The 17,558-nt window shown below is 46.5% G+C and overlaps 1 protein-coding gene and 1 long non-coding RNA gene across 3 annotated transcripts; both read right to left on the reverse strand.

Moving 5' to 3' along the window:
* Nucleotides 1–193: 193 nt before the first annotated feature.
* ATP5MF (ATP synthase membrane subunit f) lies at nt 194–11,767 on the reverse strand. 2 transcript variants are annotated; one of them, XM_045460770.1, is made up of 4 exons: nt 11,648–11,767; nt 2,399–2,506; nt 1,077–1,193; nt 194–327 (listed from the first exon to the last, which is right to left on the reverse strand). In XM_045460770.1, exons 1-4 carry the CDS (start codon nt 11,658–11,660, stop codon nt 299–301), a joined length of 267 nt encoding a protein of 88 aa, XP_045316726.1. In that variant the 5' UTR covers nt 11,661–11,767; the 3' UTR covers nt 194–298. The 2 variants fall into 2 exon arrangements, with proteins under 2 accessions (XP_045316726.1, XP_045316727.1); XM_045460771.1 differs by lacking the exon at nt 11,648–11,767 and adding an exon at nt 7,087–7,114.
* Nucleotides 9,653–10,627, reverse strand: LOC123589118. Its single transcript, XR_006708169.1, has 2 exons — nt 10,533–10,627; nt 9,653–10,201 (listed from the first exon to the last, which is right to left on the reverse strand). It is a non-coding gene; the product is annotated as an uncharacterized LOC123589118 (long non-coding RNA).
* Nucleotides 11,768–17,558: the final 5,791 nt, after the last annotated feature.

Here is a 17,558-nt window from a genome sequence, read left to right on the forward strand (position 1 = left end):
AAAGAGCAGGGAAACCCCTCTGGGCACTTGACAGGCTTAACTAGATGACACCCCCACCTACGGTAAGCTGGGATGAGACCCCAAAGCAGTGGTAGGAAGCCCCCCGTGGATTCAAAGCGCTGGGCATTCCACAAGAACCCCAGCTCTTAGAGCTCTTAGAGGGCAGGGAAATGGCTCGACCAGGGAAGCAGTCTGAGTATCAGTCATCTTTTATTGGACATTAATTCTGAATTAGGATATGAAAGGATTCAAAGGTCACGGTCAGGAATGCCGAATCTGCCTCCATACTGGGCCCTCTTCAGTGGTACTTGCGTAGCCGCTCATGTTCTGAAGTTAGAAAGGCAAGGTGGTAAGTTTCAGGTAAGGTATAGTGAAAGCACAAGACGACAGGAGGGCTTGCGGCTAAATTCACATAAAAGCGTCCTGAGAACTTTCGGGAGACAACCCAGAACCTGCCTGCCAGCATCTGGGCAGAATCCACAGACCTGGAGGTACAAAGGCATCTCGAGCGAATCTGCTGCCTGGCCAGCCTCTTCCTTCCCAAAAGGAACACACACTCAAAAGTCCCCAAGATTCTGGCCTTCAGAGCTAGCATCACCTGGATTTCACAGACTGGCAAGGGGCCAGACACTGTAAGAAACTGCCCATGAAACCCAGTCCGTGGCTGCCATTGGAGCTGTTTGGGCATCTCCCACCACAGGAGATCCTCTCTGGTCTTAGAACCAGGAAAAGCCAGCCTCTTCCAGAGCACTGAACAGACCCTGGATTGTACCACTCAACCTGTTTCTCTCTTCGCGCTGGCTGCTGGGAAGATGAAGCTCCACGGAGCCCTGCAGTACCTTAGAGAACGCTTCCCAAGTGTTACTTTTATCCCAGCTTCATGTCACTTTTTCCTGTATTTTCTCTTTGCCACAACTTTCTCACTTAAAATAACATCCTACGTTCTATATTCTAACAAGTCCCTCCCAATCTTTCAATTGTCGGTAGAATGATGTACTTGTAAACCTGACCGCAAACCAATACCACCCTGATGAGAGAAACCCCACTGAAGGGAAGGCAATCTGAGAGACACTCACTGAGTTCCTTGTAACACCGACAATAGTTGAAAAGCACATAAGCTGCCAGCACCATAGAAATTCCAGCAACGCTCCCTTTCTTCACATTGACATACTTGTTGTAATACCGGTAGTAACCTGCAAACAGGAGAGGAGGGCACTTTTTGCTTTGCTGTGAATGAGGCACACACTTCAAAGTGGAGGCTGGCTTAAATTCAGGGATCCAGTCCTGCTGTGGCTCTTGAAGCCACTCACCCCTAAGTTCACTGGCTGATAAAGGGAAGAGCACAAGTGCCCCATGGGTTTTGCCCCAGGAGCCCAGGACAAGACCCCACTAGGCAGGCCCACCTTGATTCTGCTCCTGTGCTCTCTGGCTCAGCCTGTTAGCCTTTGATCCTACCTCACCCTCACCTCCAGCCCTATGCGATCTTCTTACCCTAATTCTGACCCAAAATCCAACCTCAGTAAGGGCCACTTAGCTGTGGCCAGCTGGGTCAGCCTATCAGGGAAGAGGAAGGCTTTGTGCGATCATCTCTTTTCTGGGTACCCCCACCAGTGAGGAAAGTTTCTGCCTTCTGGGCTCATGGGTTAGTTGACAAAAAGAATGAAGTGATCCTAGAAGGCCCTAGTTTACAACTGTGAGGGAAGCTGTGAAGGAGCAGTACAGGGAGCTGTGGGCATGAACAGGCCACGTTCACTCAGGCTGAGGAGTCAGGGACTGTCGTAAACTAAGTATGGGGAAAAGGCAGAGTGTTCTAATCTGGGTTCAGGAAAGGCCTCAGGGCAGAAGGAAACATGGCACACAAGAGCCAGCTACAGGGTGGCCAGAACTGGAAAGAAAAATGGAAGGAAGGTTTCCCCACCACACACACACCCAGGAAGCTGGAGACCACACAGGTCCCCTTGGGGTGATGTGGGTGTCTAATTCTTGGAATGAGGACACTGGTTCTACAGGACTGATTCTGATCATGCACAGCCCGAAGCATAGATGATTTCAAACATTCGTCCTGGAAGTTTGTTGCCTGGCAGAGATACGAGCATTACATTACAGACTGATGGCTACCATGCTTCAAACTCAATTTCCTCTTTAAGGAAAATCTTACAATGTAAAAATGCTCACAGACATATTTAAGACAAAGGCAGTGGTACTGATTCCAAGCAGCAGAAAACATTTTCTTGGCTGAAATCTCTTAGAGCCAGACTCTGATAGGACCAGTCACGGAGATCCAGGGGCTAACCACTCATCTCTGTCCTTCTCTCCATAACTTATCAGGCTGAGCTAGCTCAGGGCAAAAAGAGACCTGGGCATTTGCTTTTGTTTACACATGTCCAAAGGCTCTGACCTCTTTGAAATGCGCCAGCAATGCCTCTAGGGGTGAAATCTCGCATCAGTATCCAGCCTGGAAGCTCTCCTAGCTTCACATCCATGAGCTTCTTCTCTTTCACTGGTACTAAAAAGGAAGAGTAGAAAGACACACTGAAAAATCTCCAGTGAGACAAACAGCATCCTTCTATGTCACTTATTTCAACCATTCAATAAGATCACTACAGAGAGGTTACACACAGGTAATATTATGAGTAAATATATTATACCATATTCATTTTAAGTCAGAGTCTGTATAAAGCGACAGCTGTATTAATGAACAAGATTCTGAAGAACAGTAACTATGTAAAAACAACCTAAGGGCCATGAGGAAGAAAGTAAAGTGGAGGACCAAAAAACTGTTGCAAAACTAATATTTACATGTATCAGCTCACTGAATCTTCACAGCAGGTGGCTGATGCCTTTATTTTATAAGGGGTAGGGGAGACTGGCTCAGAGAAATTGGGTCAATTGGCCAAGGTCACACGGCATGCAGGGAGCGGAGGCAGTGCTCAACCTCAGGTCATCAAGACAATCTGATTTCTACTTCAAGCAACCGACCTGGGACCACAGATGTCTAATGGCTTAATACAAACCACTCCAAATCATCCACTGGGCCCCAGAAAATATTCCAATGAGAGTCTGGGGACAGAGATGAGGAAGGGCTCCTGGTTGAGGCCATACTGTACTCATCTCAACTTAAGAGTAAAATAGGAGGGGGACCGGGGAAGACCACAGTGGGGGAGAACTGGGAATGTTCAGATGCTCATAAGAAGGCAATGGTCCGGGGCGCCTGGGTGGCTCAGTCGGTTAAGAGTCCGACTTCGGCTCAGGTCATGATCTCGTGTTTCATGAGTTTGAGCTCCGTGTCAGGCTCTGTGCTGACAGCTCAGAGCCTGGAGCCTGCCTCTGATTCTGTGTCTCCCTCTCTCTGTCCCTCCCCTGCTCATGCTCTCTCTCTTTCTCAAAGAATAAATAAACATTAAAAAAAAATTTTTTTAAATAAGGGAATGGTCTCCCTTTCCATCCTCCCCATAGAGATCAACTTTAAAAAGCTGCTGAGCAGGTATCCTCTTCAGGGTAAGGAGTCAAAGACTACTGTCCTTTCTTAAAGATGACCGACCAGAGAAGGAGCCAGATTAAATCACTCAAAGGTTTCTTCTCCATTTTGGGGATCCAAGGAAAGACTAAAGTTCCTTCAGGAGTCCACTAAGGGGAATCCCACAGATCTCAATATCTCCCAACATTTAACAAGGGCAAGGATTGTTGGGTCATAAACAGAAATACAAGGCTTAATGGCAGCTTCTAACTTGCTATAGGTCATCTGGAGAAGCAAACATTTGGCCCAGATGGACCAGACTGAGTGTTTGTCAATAAGCCACAGGTGACAAGTGGAGGCACAAGCCTATGACTTGCATACATAGCTTTAGGGTCATGGTTTAGACTGCCTGTCCCAAACAAACTGGCCCCAACCTTCCATCTAGACTCATCCAACAAATATGGAGCACCTACTGTATGTCAGGCAGCATGCTATGCACTGTGGGTACAGCACTGACTGCAGACAAGAGCCTTGCTCTCAGGAGCCAACATTCTATCGCCAGACAACCATTTCATCCATTCGCCATACTTCAGTCAGACCCCTTTCTGCTTATTCACCTGAGGGCTTTGGTATGTGCAGTGCTCCCAAGCCACCACATGGCTATCTCAACTTAAATGCTATGTCCTAAAAGGCCTCCTTCCCCCCTCCTTATCTCAAGCACTAGCACTACCCTCCCATATAACCTCCGAGCTCCAGTTTCCTTGTCTATTAAATGGCTATTCCAAGCACTGAATGAGAATCTATGTAAAAGCATTTGGGGTGCCTGGGTTGCTCAGTCAATTAAGCATCTGACTTCAGCTCAGGTCATGATCTCACAGTTCGTGAGTTCGAGTCCCACATTGGGTGAGCTCATGCCCCACTTCAGGTGAGTCTTACTTTCTCTCTCTCTGCCCCTTACTTGCACCCTCTCTCTTTAAAAAAAAAAAAAAAAAAAAAGCATTTCAAACAGTACTCAGAACTGTCAACTGTTGGGGCGCCTGGGTGGCGCAGTCAGTTAAGCGTCCGACTTCAGCCAGGTCACGATCTCGCAGTCCGTGAGTTCGAGCCCCGCGTCAGGCTCTGGGCTGATGGCTCAGAGCCTGCAGCCTGTTTCCGATTCTGTGTCTCCCTCTCTCTCTGCGCCTCCCCCGTTCATGCTCTGTCTCTCTCTGTCCCCAAAAAATAAATAAACGTTGAAAAAAAAAATTGTTAAAAAAAAAAAAAAAAAAAGAACTGTCAACTGTTAATATTATTGTTGAAATGTCATTAAGATCTACACTAGGGGCGCCTGGGTGGCTCAGTTAGTTAAGTGACCAACTTGGGCTCAGGTCATGATCTCGCAGTTTGTGAGTTTGAGCCCCACGTCAGGCTCTGAACTGACAGCTCAGAACCTGGAGCCCGTTTCAGATTCTGTGTCTCCCTCTCTCTGCCCCTCCCCTGCGGACTCTGTCTCTCTTTCCTTCAAAAATAAACATTCCAAAAAAATTATTAAAAAAAAGATCTACACTATGGTGAAACAAACAAAAGACAAAGGTAGAGAAAGAAATGGCATACAAACCAAACTTTAATACATTTTTGGGTTTGTTTTTTTTTAATGCTTATTTTTGAGAAATAGGGAGGAGGGGCAGGAGAGATGGGGGACAGAGGATCCAAAGCAGGCTCCGCGCTGACAGCAAAGAGCCTGATGTGGGGCTCAAACCACAAACCGTGAGATCATGACCTGAGCTGAAGTCAGACTGAACCGAATGATCAACTCAGGCACCCCAAACTTTAGTACATTTTAAGCATAAAGAACTTTAGGGATTAATCACACCCTTTAGTTCTGTGCAGAGAACTGATTAGTTTGGCAGTATTTTTGAAATATGAGACAGTCTCAAATGAACCAAATCTCTGCTGGAGAGTTTAGTGTCTATGATGTTAACCCAACAGCAAACAATAATGTCATTCGAGAATGATTACCTTTCTCTGTCACCCTGTCCAAGCTATTCCTAGGTAAGTTTAATAGTACACATCTTACATGCCCTTTCTGTCTTCACTTGGATCAGGAGGCTTTATTTATAGTTCAAGGATAACTATACCACATTTCTTCTTAACATTTACTCCATACCTTTGCGACAGTCTCAAAGCCTTCTTGCATGCAGTGAGGAATACAAACATGTCATTCTAAAACCAACTGGCTTTAAATATGAATACATGGTGGGGAGTGCATGAGAAAGGTATAGATGGAACTAGAATGGCAGAATGTTGCTAACTGTTGACACTAGGTAATGAGTATAAAGCATTCATTACATTATCGTTTCCTTTGTATTTGAAGTCTTCCATAATAAAGTTTAACAATGCTTTTAAGGGGTGCCTGGATAGCTCAGCTGGTTGGTTAAGTGTCCAACTCTTGGTTTCGGCTTAGATCATGTTCTCACCGTCATGGGACTGAGCCCCGTGTGGAGTGCTGCACTGAACATGGAGCCTGCTTGGGATTCTGTCCCTTCCTCCCCTTCTGCCGCTCCCCATGGTCTCCCTCAAGAAAAAAAAAAATTTATTTAAAAATAAAATTGGGGCGCCTGGGTGGCGCAGTCGGTTGAGCGTCCGACTTCAGCCAGGTCACGATCTTGCGGTCCGTGAGTTCGAGCCCCGCGTCGGGCTCTGGGCTGACGGCTCAGAGCCTGGAGCCTGCTTCCGATTCTGTGTCTCCCTCTCTCTCTGCCCCTCCCCCGTTCATGCTCTGTCTCTCTCTGTCCAAAAAATAAATAAATGTTGAAAAAAAAAATTTTTTTTAAATAAATAAATAAATAAAAATAAAATTATAAAAAATACATTAAAAGTATACATGATTTTAATAATAGGACCACGTTGGGGGAGATGTGCAAAAGAAACACTTTTTCCATTAAAGTTTTTTTGTTGGGGCACCTGGGTGCCTCAGTCAGTTAAATGTCCAACTTTGGCTCAGGTCATGATTTCTCGGTTGAGTTCGAGCCCCGTGTCGGGTTCTGTGCTGACAGCTCAGAACCTGGAGCCTGCTTCAGATTCTGTGTCTCCCTCTCTCTCTGCCCCTTCCCCACTCACGTTCTCTCTCTTAAAAATAAATAAACATTAGGGGCGCCTGGGTGGTGCAGTCGGTTAAGCGTCCGACTTCAGCCAGGTCACGATCTCGCGGTCCGTGAGTTCGAGCCCCGCGTCGGGCTCTGGGCTGATGGCTCAGAGCCTGGAGCCTGTTTCCGGTTCTGTGTCTCCCTCTCTCTCTGCCCCTCCCCCGTTCATGCTCTGTCTCTCTCTGTCCCAAAAATAAATAAACGTTGAAAAAAAAAATTTTTTTTTTAATAAATAAACATTAAAAAATTGAAAAAACAAAAAAAAGCTTGTTTTTTTGTTTGGTTTTGTTTTTGTTTTTTTGAGAGAGAGTGAGTGCATGCTGGAGAGGGGCAGAGACAGAGGGAGAGAGAATTCCAAGTGTCAGTACAGAGCCCGATAAAGGGCTCAATCTCAGGAACCATGAGATCATGACCTAAGCCAAAACCAAGGGTCAGATATTTAACGGACTGAGCCACCCAGGCGCCCCAAGAAAAACCGTATTTTAACTATGAAAACATACTCACATCGTGACCACATTCAGGGGCTGGCATGGTGCCTTGGCACATCACAGGAGAAAAGGCCAACAATTTAAAATTTATTTTTCTATATATTTAGACATATAGAGTGTTTCCTTAACAAAAACTAAACATTTATAAGCATGGGGGTGGGGGTGGGGGGGTGGGAATCACATTAGGCTTAAGGAAAGCCAAACACAGCACCATCACAAAACTCCAGGAGATGAACAGATTCATCAGAGATGCATCTATACTTTTTCCAAGAATTTCTCTTAATGGAAGACAAAGACCTCAGTCTTTAGGCAGTCATACTGGAACCCTCCCCCAACACTTCTGCAGTGCCGCACATCCCTCTGCACTCTACCAGTGGTGCAGTGATGAACAGAGTAGACTCAGGGGTCAAGTATTCTGGGTTTAGTGGCTCTTCACTTCTGTGTGCCCTTGGACCAGTTACTGCCCTCTGTGCCTCAGTTTCGTCCTTTGTAAGATAAGGTTAAGAATAGCATTCACCATAAGAAACTCTTAAAAACTGAGAACAAACTGAGGGTTGATGGGGGGTGGGAGGGAGGGGAGGGTGGGTGATGGGTATCGAGGAGGGCACCTTTTGGGATGAGCACTGGGTGTTGTATGGAAACCAATTTGACAATAAACTTCACATATTGAAAAAAAAAAGAATAGGATTCACCTTGGTACTTGGCTCTAGGTACTATGTAAATAGATTTTTTTTAATGTTCATTTATTTTTGAGACAGAGAATGAGAGGGGTAGAGAGAAAGAATTCTAAGCAGGCTCTGTCCTGTCAGTGCAGAGCCCAACGCAAGGCTCCAACTGTGAGATCATGACCTGAGCCATAATCAAGGGTCGGATGCTTTAACAGACTGAGCCACCCAGGTGCCCCTAGGTACTAAGTAAATGGAAATTATCTTTCTGCCTATGGGCTATGTGAAGGTGGAAACAACACCACACACAGTTCGTGGTCATGGCAGACTTACAGTGAAGGTTGACAAAGGGGTACATGTTTTTGGGAGGGTAGGTGGCTACCTGGCCTGACTTTTATGACTTCAAAGAAGCATACTGTCCACCTACATGAAGAGGCATGAAAATGCTAAGTATCTTCTGAATGCTAAATCCAGCTCCAGGGGTTGGCCAGAGAGTAAAAATTTTAAGCCAGATAGAGCCTCTGTAACACAGTTGCTGGATGTTTTGTTTTGTTTTGTTTTTATAAACCATTCTTGGGGTGCCTGGGTGACTCAGTCGGTTAAGTGTCCAACTCTTGATTTTGGCTCTGGTCATGATCTCACGGTTCTTGAGTTCGAAACCCACATTGGGCTCTGTGCTGACAGTGCAGAGCCTGCTTGGGATTCTCTCTCTCCCTCACTCTCAAAAATCAATAAACTAAACACACACACACAAACACACACACACGACATCATTCTTAGTCCATAGGCCATACAAAAACAGACCACAGGAAATCTAGCCCATTGGCCACAGTTTGCTGACCCAATTTCATCTATGCTGTTAATTCATATTTGTTAATAAACTAGTGGCTTTATGCTCTGGTGACAGACACAATCTAATTTTTTTTTTTTTTTAACGTTTTATTTATTTATTTTTTTTTTAAATTTTTTTTTAACATTTATTTATTTTTGAGACAGGGAGAGACAGCATGAACGGGGGAGGGTCAGAGAGAGAGGGAGACACAGAATTTGAAACAGGCTGCAGGCTCTGAGCTGTCAGCCCAGAGCCTGATGCGGGGCTTGGACTCACGGACCGCGAGATCATGACCTGAGCCGAAGTCAGATGCTTAACCAACTGAGCCACCCAGGTGCCCCGTTTTATTTATTTTTGAGACAGAGAGAGACAGAGCATGAACAGGGGAGGGTCAGCGAGAGGGAGACACAGAATCTGAAACAGGCTCCAGGCTCTGAGCTGTCAGCACAGAGCCTGACGCAGGGCTCGAACTCACGGACCGTGAGATCATGACCTGAGCCGAAGTCGGCCGCCCAACCGACTGAGCCACCCAGGCGCCCCTGACAGACACCATCTAAATGATCATCAGTACTTAGGAGACCTGGGCTTCAATTCCTTCACCTGTCGTGTTGTTGGATGGACCAGAAGTGACATGACCCCGTTCAGTGGTCACAGAGTGAAAGCTGAGATGACTAGCACTGGGCCAGGCAGTGTTTCAAGGACCTTACATGTACTAAGTTGTTTAGTCCTTAGTCCACAGTGCTCATCACTCCACTCTACTTAAACAAGATGCCAAGTCTCAATGCTTCCTTTTCACATGTCATCCTGTTTTAAACAACACAACCACTGTTGATATTCTCATGCCTGTTTCTACAGATGGGAAAAACAGCATCATTCTCATCTGATCCCCTCTTCATTTCTCCATGCTGATATTAAGAATACAGAAACTGGGTAAGACACACATAGGTTCATCAACTCTGTTTCAGGCAGGCCACACCACATCTCTGACCATTATTTTCACCTTTAAAATTGGGGCACCTGGGTGGCTCGGTCAGCTGAGCAGGGAATTCTTTTTCTTTTTTTTTTTTTTTTTTTTTTTTTCAGTGTAAATTTTCACTCAGCTTTAATTACAATCGTAGATTTTAAATTCAAACAGGTGGCCAAAGGTGAAACATTCACAATAAGCTGATTACAAGTCTGGTTAACTGAAATCAAAGACTTCTCCATTAAAAATATGTACCTTCCTTTGCATTCCTGTATTTAAAATAGAAATAGATCTACAAAGTAATCTGCTTAACAGGTTAGGATTCTCTAGGGCAGTATGACATAAAAAGTAATGGCTTAAATCTTACAAATACATTAATCTGAATTTGATGCGGTTTCATAACCTGTTTACAGAAATAAAAAAATATTGTCTTGATTTGTAGGTTTTCTTCCCATGTCAGTTAAATGAAGAGCTTTTCCTTATCGATTTTTCACAAGTAAATCTGGTGGTATTAACCAGAAATGGGTTACATCTTAGGAAGGTCACAGCAAACTGGCCTCTTTCAATGGAAAGACAGCGACCCCTCATTTAAAAATTACGTTGCTAGCCAGTGACATTTGTAGGTCTGTTAGTATTCGTCAACTCCCAGGATGCTGTTAGTATTCGTCAACTCCCAGCGACCCCTCATTTAAAAAGTACGTTGCGGGGCGCCTGCGGGGCGCCTGGGTGGTGCAGTCGGTTAAGCGTCCGACTTCAACCAGGTCACGATCTCGCGGTCCGTGAGTTCGAGCCCCGCGTCAGGCTCTGGGCTGATGGCTCAGAGCCTGGAGCCTGTTTCCGATTCTGTGTCTCCCTCTCTCTTTGCCCCTCCCCCGTTCATGCTCTGTCTCTCTCTGTCCCAAAAATAAATAAACGTTGAAAAAAAAAATTAAAAAAAAAAAAATTACGTTGCTAGCCAGTGACATTTGTAGGTCTGTTAGTATTCGTCAACTCCCAGGAACTTGGTCAGGTTCCAACCAAGTAATTTCCCAGCAAATATTCCCTCACGTATTTTCTAGTTTTCCTTTGTATCTGAACATCTCCAGGTAACAGCTCCGTTATGCCACTGAGAGCCATTGTTCCGAAAACGACACAACGCCTCCCAAATCCAGACGTAAAAGCGAGCGGGGAATTCTTGATTTCAGCTCAGGTCATGATCGCTGTTTGTGGATGCAGCCCCAAGACTGGCTCTGTGCTGTCAGCACAGATCCTGCTTGGGATTCTCTCTCTCCCTCTCTTTCTTCTCCTCCCCCGTTCACATGCGCTCTCTAAATAAACATATCTTTAATACAATGGGATCAACCTTCCAGACAGAGACTTACTGACAAGGCTACTGTGAGGATCTAGGGTTAAAAAATGGTTTCCATACCAAAAAAAAAAAAAAAGTGAGTCAGTACGATGAGTGTAGATTTATACACACGTCACTGAAAAGCTTGCAGATCATAAGGCCACACTTGCAATTAAAGCTCAGTTTACCACGAGGCCCCAGACACCTAGGTTTGCATCCTAGCTCAGCCCTCTCACTAGTTGTGACCTTGAACAAGCCACTTCACCTCTCTAAGCCTACTCAACGCACATTCAACATATATGCATGCGTCCAACCTTACGTGGCGTCACGCACCATCCTGGGTGTTAGCTCCTCCGGGAGCTTAATTTGAGCTTCAGCTTTGGGAAGAAGGGCAGAAGCTGCGCGTAGGATTCAAATGCAAAGCGCCTGGGTGACGGCGGGGACAACTATAGCGATACTTCTGCGAGGGGGTGGGGTGGGAGCCGGAGGTGGTGCATTCCCAAATTTGCAAACGCGTCGCCCGGCTGCCCTCACCCTCCCCGCTGCAGCCGAGAGACATGGGCCCTTGGGCAGGCGGGCGGCGCGGCTGAGCGAGGGGAGAAGGATCGAATGGTGCAGGACCCTGAGCAAAGGGTCCGGTGCGCCTCCGGTGAGGCCGCAGAGAAGGCCCTGAATGAAGGGCAGGCTGCTCCGCAGCCCCCTCCCCTCCCAGTGCGGCTCTGAGCCCCGGACCCCGGACCCCGGATCCTGCCCTCAATCTTGTAACCTTAACCGGGTACAGGTACTCACCGGGCGACGCCATCTTGGAGTCCTGGGTGTCCGCTGTACCGGGCCGCGCGAGGACTGCTGGGTAGGAAGCACGCGCCCTCGCGGGAGCGTGGAGCAAAGGTTCATGGGAAGCAGGTCGCGGCTGGTGCGGGGCTGTAGCTGCAAGTGTGCCATAGGGGGAAGGGCAAAGTCCCTGGAGGGCAAAGTCCGGGTATTCCGTCGTAGAAAGCGGGGAATGGGGTAGGGAGGTAGGTGGGTGGGGGACGGGGTGGTGGTGGTGGTAGGGCTCAGCCTGGGCTTCCCATCATAGGAGGGAGGAGGCTGGAAGGGAGCCAGAAATGGGAAGTAAGGAGAAAAGAGCGTCCTGGCTTTCTTACTTTGTCGCCTTAAAATTGTTGTGGGAATTTACAGGGGCATATGAAGACCTTTCCTCCCAACTGTGTTGGATGGGAGATAAGCTGGGACTCTCACAGAATTCCTAGTTACCAGAAAAGCTGGTGTCCAGGCTTGGGCTCCATGTAGGTTTGATGCAAGCATAGCTTTATGTGTCCCAGCTCTGGGCTGGGCTCTGAAGACAGAAAAAAGCAAGACCTAGGGTTACACAACTCCAGCCCTTCTTTCTGTCACTTCTTTTCCATGCACAATGATGTCTCACCACCATCTGGGTTGTTTTTGTTTTCTTTTGTTTTGTTTTTTTCTGGAAAGGCCACGATAACCATTACTGGTTAAGAAATTCTGACTTGGGCAAGATGCTTCAATTCCCTTAATCTCTCTTCCTTCTCTAAAGTAGGGGTGTACTTGGAGCAGCACTGGCAGGGGAGCTTCCTGCCTTTGTACACATGGGATTGCACGATATTCCTCCCTATTCAAGAAAGAGCCCAAGTATGAAAAACAGAAGGATTTGTGGAAATACATACATACATACATACATACATACATACATACATAGGATTTGTGGTTATGTGAAAACAATGAGAAATAAAACCTGGGGTCACCATGCACAGATTTCCCCAAGACCCATGATTTCTAACCCTTAGCCATTGATCTTCAGAAGAAAACAGGGACAAGGAAGGGGTGAACCCCAGGATCCTGCTGTCCCTGGAGCATCATGTAAACCTCCTGGACTAGAGGCTCAATGCCAGGATCTGCACCTTGGGCAAGAGGGCTGTAATTTACTATTTTCCTAGGTCCATCAAGAAAATGGGCTCCTCAGGGTACCTGGGCTCAGTTAGTTAAGCATTTGACTCTCGATTTCGGCTCAGGTCACGATCTCATGGTTGGTGAGTTTGAGTTCTGCATCGGGCTCTGTGCTGTCCCGTGTGCTCTCTCAAAAATAAAAAAATAAAAAAATAAGGGAAAAGAAAATGGACTCCTCCCTGGGGCAGAGATCCATTTTCTTGACATTTGTCTCCTTATAGTTTAATTCATTTGGAATACCTTTTCTTTCCTTCCTCCTCTGAGAACAAAAACAAAAAACAAACAAACAAACAAAAAACCCAGTGCTCTCTGAGGAGCCTTTGAATGGCATGTTCTTGTGTTGCCAGAAAATTTCTCCTTAAGTCCTGACAAGTTCGAGAAGTTGTCACCAGCAGTGTGTGGGGGTGTGGGAGTAGGAGTCATCATACCCATTAAGATTTGTCCTAAAAGGATTTGCATTTCTGGGGGTGACATTGGGATTTGGTTTCCAGAGGGGATAGGGCAACTGTTAGACAAAAAGTTGTGGCCATTGCAGTTTTGGTGACCTTGAGAGACGTTTCCTTTCACCAGATATACCAGGGAGAACCACCCTGTAACAGGGAGCTCCTTACAAGTTAACAAAGGCTATTGTGATAATTGTCTCATTCAACATGGTGCTGGGGGATAGGGTTCATTACCTTCACTTATCAAACAAGATTCCTTCTGATTCTTTTCTTATTGGCAAGTACATCATGGTAGCATCAATCAGTTGTCAGCTTATTTTCCTGCTTCTTCCACTATAAAAATTGAGCTCCTTAAATTAAAGCTCTGTTTCTGAACTCAAAGCGTGGCTGTCTCATTCAAGATGTTCAATAGGTGTTAAATTATTGTGAGATCAGAGAGGAAAATGAGCAAAACAATAAATGAAAAAAACCACAGAGACAGCAATTGAAGAAGTCACTATGCTCAATACATTAGAAGTACAAGAAGCATGTCAGCATGCCATCTCAGTGCACCAAAGGTGAATAAGGCCCCAAGTGCATTTCTAATATAATAAGAAAAGGGGCTTTAAAAATCACAGAGTGGGAGGGGCTCCTGGGTGGCTCAGTCGGTGAGTGTCGGACCTCAGCTCAGGTCATGATCTCGCGGTCTGTAAGTTCGAGCCCCGCGTTGGGCTCTGTGCTGACAGCTCAGAGCCCGGAGCCTGCTTCGGATTCTGTGTCTCTCTCTTTCTGCCCGTCCCCCTGCTCATGCTCTGTCTCTCGCTGTCAAAAATAAATAAACATTAAAAAAATTTTTTTTAAATCACAGAGTGGGAGCGAAGCAAAGTTCTAATGGCAAGGAGGCACGAGGGGGTAGTGCAGAGGGGATACACCTGGTGCAAAGTTAGCCACCAGTAGTGAAGTGAGAGGAGTTGAAGAGTGAACAAAGAAATCCTGGAGGACCTGATATATATGCAAGTAAAGAGAAATAGAACAGGAGGATTGCAACAGGGGAGAGAGCAGGTTAAAAGAAACAGTAGAACACAGAAAACAATAAATGAGAAGTTAATTTCAAAAGGCACAAAGCTTAGGGAGCCTGGGTGGCTGTCATTAAGCATCTAACGTTGGCTCAGGTCATGATCTCATGATCTCTTGGTGAGTTTGAGCCCCACCTTGGGTGAGTTTGAGCCCTGCTTCAGGTGAGAAACACGAGCCCCGCTTCAGGTGAGCCCCACTTCTCTCTCTCCTTCTCTGCTCCTTGTGGGATTTTTTCTGCCCCTTGCTCACTGGCACCCTTTCTCTAAATAATAATAATAATAATGGCACCAAGATTAGAAATAAAGTTTATACCATAAATCATGAAGACAAAATGAGAGATGAGGGAAAATAAAAATAAATGAAACTATAAAAGGCGGTTGAGGGGCACCTGGGTGGCTCAGTGGTTAAATGTCCGACTTCGGCTCAGGTCATGATATCGTGGTTTGTGAGTTCAAGCCCCATGTCGGGCTCTGTGCTGACGGCTCAGAGCCTGGAGCCTGCTTTGATTCTGTGTTTCCTCCTCTCTCTGCCCCTCCCATGCTCATGCTCTGTCTCTGTCTCTCAAAAATAAATGTTAAAAAAATTAAAAATAAAATAAAAGGCAGTTGAAAAAATTAAAAACGGGCATCAACAAAAATATAGCACATTATGAAGAGAATTCATAATTCACTGCTGTAGAAAACACAAAGAACTGAAAAGCAAGAAAAAATGGTACAAAATGCCAAATTAAATGATGAAGGGATCAATGAAAGGAAAATGGGAAGGAAGGTGTGAATGTGTGTTAAAATGGAGAAATACACAGTCTTAGGAAAATTGCAATATAATAAAAAACAGAAGGGACTGTCTTAGTTTGAGTGGTTCTAACAGATAACCACAGACTGGGAAATTTAAACAACAGAAATTCGTTTCTCATAGTTCTGGAGACTGGAAGTTTAAGATCAGGTGCCTGCAGATTCACCTCTTGGTAAGGGCTCTCTTCCTAGTTTGCAGATGGCTGCCTTCTCATTATATCCTCATGTAGCAGAGAGCCTCCTTCTTGTGTGTCTTATAAGGGCGCTAATCCTGTCCAGAGGGCTACACCCTCATGATTTAATTACCTCCCAAAGACCCCTCCTCCTAAATACCATCGCATTGGGGATTAGGGTTTCAACAAATGAATTTTTAGAAGACACAAACATGTAGTCCATAACAGGAATCTAAAGAAGTGATGTAAACAGAATTAAATGGTAATTTTCCTGAAGAATCTGTCCCTGCCACTTTCAGCATGTGGGCAGAGTGGACTTACCTAAGCTAAGTTTGCTGACCACAGCATGCTGGTGATTGGAATTGACAGACTGTCTGGGGCAGGGGTGTGTGTGGTGGTGGTGGGTGGGGGATGACTGTATTTAAGATTACAGGGACCTGGTTGGGGCGCCTGGGTGGCTTGGTCGGTTAAGTGTCTGACTTCAGCTCAGGTCATGATCTCACGGTCTGTGAGTTCAAGCCCCGCGTCGGGCTCTGTGCTGACAGCTCAGAGCCTGGAGCCTGTTTCAGATTCTGTGTCTCCCTCTCTCTCTGCCCCTCCCCTGTTCATGCTCTGTCTCTCTCTGTCTCAAAAATAAATAAACGTTAAAAAAAATAAAAAAAAAAAAAAGATTACAGGGACCTGGTGAACTAATCTCATTTTATCCTGAAATGTGATTGTCACGTCACCCACAAGGGCCCTGACACTTCCCAGGATGGGCACGAGCCCAAGTGTTTAGCATTCCCTTTCTTTTTCTTTCTCCTCCTTTTGCAGACCCAGAACCTCTGACCACAGTGCTCATTAGGGCTCTGATTTTTATTGTTGTTCAAAGGTTCTACCTACATTTTCATCTCTGGTTTGTGCCACATGCGGTAAGGACTTGTCAGGATTCAGTCTCCTCAAGGTCTGCCCAGCCCCTGCCCACCTGACCCCTCTGTTCTCTGGATTGGGAAGAGGTCTGCATCTTTTTTCAAAAGCTGCAAAAGCCTTGCTGTGAGGAATACCTGGCATCTGTTCCTTCTGACGCTCATTTTCACCCGTGTGTTCTGCAAACAGATCTTACTGCTGACAACGCTTTCGTACGGTCACTTCAATTTCCCTTGTCGGCCAGAGTTTTCCAAGCTGTCTGAGATTTCCCATAACACTGGGGTCATTGTCTCACAATGTCCTTTGTTCCGGTGATGTGCTCTCCAACAGGATTGGAAGTTGGGTATTTCCTTCTGAAGCCAATGGGGCTCAGCCTGGTGTTTCCTTACTTTTTATTTTCTTTCTTTTTAATGTTTTTTTTTTTTTTTTTTTTTTTTTTACTTTTTGAGAGACAGAGTTGGGGGGGGAGCATGGGGAGGGATACAGAGAGAGAGGGAGACACAGAATCCAAAGCAGGCTCCAGGCTCTGAGCTGTCAGCACAGAGCTGGAGGCTGGTTTCGAACCCACCAACACTGAGATCATGACCTGAGCCGAAGTCGGACAACGTAAGTTCAACCGACTGAGCCACCCAGGCGCCCCTCCCTACTTTTTCTTTGGCTTCCTCAAGGGTAGAAGAACTAGATACGGTGAGAAGTGGGAACCTGAGTCTATGCCTGAGAATCAGGAGAGGAGCAGCGGGTCAGAATGGTCACCTCTGTAGAGTCAGCTTTAAAGGGCTCCAGGAAGGAAGGGACCAGCAGAAGGACAAAAGCTGGAGGGCCTCCACTGGGCGCCAAGACTGTGTCCAGTACAGGTCCTGGCGACCGGGGCTTTTATCCCCACCCCTCCACCACCACCACCACCCCCCTCCCCCCGCCCCCACACACCCCGCCAATCTTCAGCTGAGGCTCCGGGCACGTCACAATGGGACTTGGTGCTAGTCACCATCCCCACCTGACTCCCGCAGAGAAGTCATCCTCTGCCCGAAGAATAACAAGACTAGAGGGCCGATTTGCCCTTCCGGACTCTCCCGCGCTTCACCGGAATTCTCCATCTTTCCAGGCCTAATACCGGCGCTCCTCCTCCCCACCTTCCCCTCCCGGAAGGCAATGCGGGCACCTTTGCGCCCTGGGGAGACTGGAGGGGCCTCTCCATCCTGCCTCCGCCAGCCAGTGCACTGGCCTTCACCTTCCTTGGTCCTGGAGGTTTTCGTGCAGTGTCTCTAGTGGACCCTTCAAGATTTCAAGCCCGAGGAAGCCTGGCTGGCTCAGTCGGAGGAGTGTGCTACTCTTGATCTCCCGGGTCGTTAGAACCCTACGATGGGTG

Source organism: Leopardus geoffroyi, chromosome E3 (assembly GCF_018350155.1).
Source record: "Leopardus geoffroyi isolate Oge1 chromosome E3, O.geoffroyi_Oge1_pat1.0, whole genome shotgun sequence".
NCBI lineage: Eukaryota > Metazoa > Chordata > Mammalia > Carnivora > Felidae > Leopardus > Leopardus geoffroyi.